Below are 5,884 nucleotides of genomic sequence, written 5' to 3' on the forward strand. Positions count from 1 at the left end.
ACACAGCTGAAAAAAAGACACCAAAAAGTGTAAACGAACGTCAAAAAGCTTCGAAACGCGCTATTACCAGTTTAGATAATGGAGAAAAACAGCTGACTAAAAAATTGAAGCTAAAACTAAAAAAATTCTCTTAACAAGCCGCATGTGATAAAACAATTTCGCTCTCCTAGTGAAAATTTTTCACACCTACTTCTCGCGCTCTCTCTCAAATAAGCGACAAGAACAGAAAACAACTCTCTCATCTCTTCACCAACTTTATCTGAACACTTTGCTTATACGCATTTCAGTTCCTGTTTCAAATAAACTTGAATAATATTACCGGTCAAAAAAAGACGTACCACCAATACTCTTCGAGTCGTAAAAAAGACAGCACCCAAATACAATTCAAATTCTTTGAATTGTAATAGGGCCGCTATAATAGCTGGCTGAGAACATGAGAGCGGCTATTAGTAACTATTAATAAAGCTGCACTTTATCAATAAAATTCTCTCGCTTCCAGAAAATTTTTCTAGCTTTATTTTGTGCACTCTTTCGTACTCTCTGCTCTTCGAATCTATTCACGAAAACAACTTTTTAAAGCACTATTCACGGTATTTCCCATGTTTTTTTAGATTACCTATAAAAAAACAAACCGTAACGCCTCTTCGAGTCGTAAAAAACCAAGAGACTCAGCTATCGCTGCTTATAAAAACAATTAAACTCTTGGGCATTCTCAATTGATTCATTACACTACTTAATTTTAGAAAAATATTTTGTACAAAAATATATTTTACATTGTCAACTAGGTTGCAATATCAATTTTTTGACATTGTTCGTGAAACAAGATATCAGGTTAGACATTTCAACAAGCAGCAGTTTTCAAACGTCTGCTTTTTTCTTGTTCCATTTTTACAGCATTCCATAAACTTCTGATATTATTTTCTCCAAACCCACGAATAGAACCAATTCTCTGAATTACTTCCAGGAAAAATGTGCGTTCATTTGGAAAAATAGGTTCTGTAAACACTTGCAGCAAATAACTGGGCTCATCAGAAGTGTCATCATAGTCAAGTAACAAACTATTTTGTTCAAGCTGGTCAGGACAAAAGTTCAAACTCTCTACATAATTTCTCCATTGGGCATCTTTGTAATATTGTTTAGGCACGTTCAAAAACTTCACACCCCGTAATTTCAAGTCTTCGCAAGTAGAGACAATATCGTCCGTATGCAATGATATATGTTGAACCCCTGAATGGTTGCCATTATTTCGAATAAACTCGCATATTTGGTTGCTTCCCTGAGGGTTTAGAGAATCAGCTAGGATAATTTTGGTTTTCAAATTGTGCTCATGAAGGGCGAGTTCTGAACACTTTGTAAAATCCATGGCTTTCAATCGAATCCCTTCACCTTCACTAGCTTCCACGCGCATACCGGAAGACTCTGTTTCCTTAGAGGAAATCAAAACGCGGTCAAAACCGAGCTTTTCAGTGTGAAAACTTACAAAACTGTCTAACTTTTCATGTTCAATGGCCAGCAAAATGTGATCTAAATTCGTAAAATGTGAAAACTTTGATGATGTCATTTTTGAAGAAAGTTCTAGAAGCTTTTGATCAATTTCAGAGTAAACGTAAGACAACCCTTCGCATGGCGTGTTGACTAAACTGAACGCATTATCAAAATGAGGTTTCCAACGAATCAGTTTGTCGTGGTGAAATCTTTTGCAGTAGTTTGTTTTTACTGTGAATGAAATATTGACAACAGAGTTACATCTACCATAACAGAAACTGTTTGAGTTGCCATTGGGCTCTGTTTCATTATTTGACTGAAGGGGCATTGCGTACAAATCTGACAAAATGAACTCTTTGTTGTGACCATTGTTGTGATTACTTGATTGACCTAAAACAGATTCACACTTGTCCACTCCCTCGAGTGCCATTTATAGCCAGCTTCAATTACTATTTTTAATGGTAATGACGGGAAAATATAGCCCTCACAATAAGCTGGTTATTTATAATAGCGTGGCATTTATTGAGAACAAGTGTTAGGATTAATACTTTTCATTCTCAGAATTCCCCGGCGGCTTCCCCTCAATTTTTGAAGTGATGGCTCTTACAATGAGCCTTATTTTGTTCAAATAAAATCTGAACAGAATAAGCGTATAAACAGAAACCGACGAACGTCGAACAAATTGCTTTAAAAAAGGCGGGAAATTTAATTCAGAGGGGGGCTGTACACAAGACATTTCATGGGTGTCGAAAATTCCGACAAGGAGGTGCTCGAAACTTCGACCCTCGGCGTAGTGGAAAAAATTATTAGCATCTCTGCTACGATGGCCTTGTGATATTCTATCCTACAATCGCTTTTACTTTAGCTGCAGATAAGCGCAGTTCAGGTCACGCAAAAATTAAGAAGTATATTGTGAAAAGGTCATTCGAGAAGTGAAATCAAAGAATATTTGGATCGTTTCAGCTGGCCCTCCCCCACCCCTCAGTAAATTAGGCAACCCCTCCCCCCATTTGTATATGTTCAAACATTATGCATGCATTTGGATGATTAGTATGAATACGTGTGAATGAGCATTCAGAAAATACTAAAAAAAGAACACTGAGTTCAATCCATTATTGCTGTGCAAAAACAAATAAGTAGATTGCGCAAAACAAAATGACAGTGAAAAGTATCAATAATAATAGCAATGTCATTGCTGAAAAAAAATTTATTCGAATTGGAACCCAAGAAAAGTTAGTTTTTAAACCTTACATGTTTCCAAGAAAAACAATCCGATAACTGCATGCAAGGGTCTCCTTTAAATTCCTCAAAAATATGATTAAAGATTTGTTTTTTGAACTTTTTTAATTTTCGTTTTTCTTAAGAGACAAGGTAAAGAATTCCAGTCCTGTAAAGCTTTTCTAACGAATGAATTTTCTAGTTTTGAGCTCTTGAATTTATAGCCCCATTACTCGAGTCCAGTTCTTTCATTTTTGTTAAGTTTCCAGGTTTTAAGTTCATGGCCCCTGCTTTTATCAAATGCTGGTAGTTAGTTGTTTTTAATCTTCCAGATGTAATTAATTCGCTTTAATTTCAAAAAAAAAATGCATAGGTAGAATTTTATGCTTTAGTTTCAGATCTCTAGATGAATCAAACTTTTTCCTAAAGAAGCTAGCTTTAACTGCCCAATCAAGTTGTCAGTCCAGTGTTAGAACAAGATTTTGGTTGATAGACTGAATGATAGTTGCTGAATAATGTATGTGACTCAACACTAATGCGTTGAGAATGAGTTTTTTCATATTGTCTGGAATTACTCTTCTTATTGTATAAATAGTCTTAATACCGGCAGCCACTTTTTTAGTATGTGTTTTGCTTCTTCTTGGATAGTTCATAATCTATCAATGTGGACGCCTAAGTATTTGATCGCCTCTTTTTCATCAATGACTACATTGTCAACAACCATTTGTGTATTGGCAGTTCGTTTTGTTTTGCTAAAACTATGAACTCTGTTTTAGAGGCATTGAGACTTAACTCATTTGATTGGAAAAAGGTAATTAACTTTTGTTATTTCCATTTCTATATTTTATTGCCATCTTCGATTGAGGTATTGGATGTGAGAACGATGTTGTCATCTGCATATTGAATAAGCTCTGTTTCGTTGTCAAGGTATTTATGCATGTCATTTATGTATAAATTGAACAGCAGTGGACCAAGGACCGTTCCTTGAGGAACTCCTCTTGTGAGTTCAACTGGATCCGATAGAATGTTTTGTATTTTTACTTGCTGCTCGCGATGAGAAAGAAAATTTTTGATTAATAGCCTAGACGATGTATTAAAACTTAACATATCTAATTTTTTTTTCATCAAGAATTTTGTGCTTTATAGAGTCAAAAGCCTTGGATAAATCCAGTGGGGCAGCAGATACATATTTACTTTTATCAGTTTCTGATCGTATAAACTTAGTACAGTACGTGATTGCATCTGTGGTTGAAAATCTTTCTAAATCCATATTGCGTTTTGGTGATCAGCTTTTCACTCCATATATAATCTACAATTTGGTCTCTGAGAAGAGATTCAAAATTTTTTGATATACATGGTGTGAGTGAAATTGGTCTGTAGTTGTCTGGATTCTCTGAGTCTCCTTTTTTGAAAGAAGGTATAACAATGGCTTTCTTTAAAGATTTTGGAAAACTTAGTTCTTTGATGGATTGATTTATTATGAATGACAGATGTGGAACAAGTTCCGACGCTGCATCTTTAAGTGCCCATGCTGGTATGCGGAGTTAAATACTAGTAGAGCGGAGGTTTGAAATTAATGTGTATAGCAATACGTCAATGCATATAACGTTAACATTAATAAAAAATTTGTTCGTATTACATTTTTAGGAATTACGTATTTATAAAGGCGTCTACTACTAAGATTTTTGCCTAAAATGTAGCAAATGTGGTTGTTGATATATTGATTGTACCATATGTAACTATGAAATGACCTTTTCAGAAAGGAGCAAAAAATGAAAGGACCAAAAGAAAAGATCCGAATGTTTTAGAACCGGTGAAGCGCAAATTTTGCATGAAGACACAGGCATTTACAATAATTGCTCTACACTTCGTTCGAAAGCAATGAAAAGCTACATGAGTAGAAAAATTGCTTAATCCAAAAATCGCCTGTAAAAGACAGAACACGACTAATACAATTGCTACAAGATTCCTTCGAGAACAAAACTTCAAAAGACGCAGCCTTTCTCAAAATTAAGAACAAAAAGAATCAACATGCGAAATTGCTGAGCCTACATACTTGAAAGGAATTAAGGATTTGTCACTTTATTTTCAAAAAGCACCTGAATTCCCACGTCAGGTATAAGATAACATGGCAGTGGGAGTGAGTAAGCAATGATATAATTGATAGTTATTAAAGCCCCTATTTGTGCCCCTCCCTCACCTTACGAACCCCCCGTAACGGAGCACATTCCATTACATAGTAAATCATTATGTAGTACGTTAGTTAAGATATGGCACGTCCATCTGGGGATTGCAAATAATATCATAATAGATACGTAGTTGCAAATCAAAATGCTAGATTATTGAAATTATTTAAAACTTTTTTTTGCTTATTAATGCTGATAATTCTGAACCACAGTCATAGTTAAACAATACAACATGACCCTAAATTAGCCATGCGTATCAAACTTACTGATCACAAACTGGGATGGCCCACATCCGTAAGCTGTGTGCACTCCGTTAGACGTGCTCTTGCTCCACAACTCGGGTAGTCTGAACTGCTTTGCAAACACATTGCTCAGATAGGAGTGACAATCCGTCAGAATGTTCACATGTTTTAAGTAGCCACCAACAGACATCTGAAAATATCTCAATTGACATGCTCAAAAACATTTACTTAAAATTTCAATTCATATTTTTCCGATACAAAGCATCGGAGAGGACATCATACAATCACTCGGCCGCTCTTATAATGTTTCCCAGTTTCAAAGCGCGATATCATTACAGGAGTTAATAAAACCGACAAAAATGTCTGAAGAAAGTAATCGTCGCAAGATTAAAAAAATGGGTACTTAAGGGTAGTTAACTTATCACAAAGCCGTTTCCCGATGGACCGTAAGAAAACCGCGAGCGAGTTCAGAAAAAATCATTCAAATATATATATATATATATATATATATATATATATATATATATATATATATATATATCGGTATATCCCGTCTCTTTTGATTTTGCTCTTTTGACCTTGACTGTATTCACTATCTTGCGTAATTCATTGAGTGAACGGATTTAAAAACCATTCAGTTGAAACAGTGAGTGAGGTAAAACAGAAGTAAAACGTGAAAGTCGTGACTTATGTAAAACGAAAAACGTGATCAAAAGGTAAAGCGAATTAAAAAAACATAGCAGGACAAGTCTT

The 5,884-nt window shown here is 35.1% G+C and overlaps 1 protein-coding gene across 1 annotated transcript; it reads right to left on the bottom strand.

The window, feature by feature from the left end:
• Positions 1 to 694: 694 nt before the first annotated feature.
• On the bottom strand, positions 695 to 5,341 carry LOC142342130 (4-hydroxyphenylpyruvate dioxygenase-like protein). The gene is made up of 2 exons (XM_075393330.1): positions 5,156 to 5,341; positions 695 to 1,875 (listed from the first exon to the last, which is right to left on the bottom strand). The coding sequence occupies exons 1-2, from the start codon at positions 5,319 to 5,321 to the stop codon at positions 842 to 844; spliced, it is 1,200 nt and encodes a 399-aa protein (XP_075249445.1). The 5' UTR covers positions 5,322 to 5,341; the 3' UTR covers positions 695 to 841.
• Positions 5,342 to 5,884: the final 543 nt, after the last annotated feature.

This window comes from Convolutriloba macropyga, chromosome 7 (assembly GCF_964194025.1).
Source record: "Convolutriloba macropyga chromosome 7, txConMacr16.3, whole genome shotgun sequence".
Taxonomy (NCBI): Eukaryota; Metazoa; Xenacoelomorpha; order Acoela; family Convolutidae; genus Convolutriloba; species Convolutriloba macropyga.

Bases quoted from the DNA above. Each gene is read 5' to 3' on its own strand.
- LOC142342130 (XM_075393330.1), bottom strand. From the start codon at position 5,321: ATGTCTGTTGGTGGCTACTTAAAACATGTGAACATTCTGACGGATTGT. The intron at 1,876-5,155 runs GTAAGTTTGATA...AATCTGTTTTAG, and splicing joins GCCATCCCAGTTTGTGATCA to GTCAATCAAGTAATCACAAC.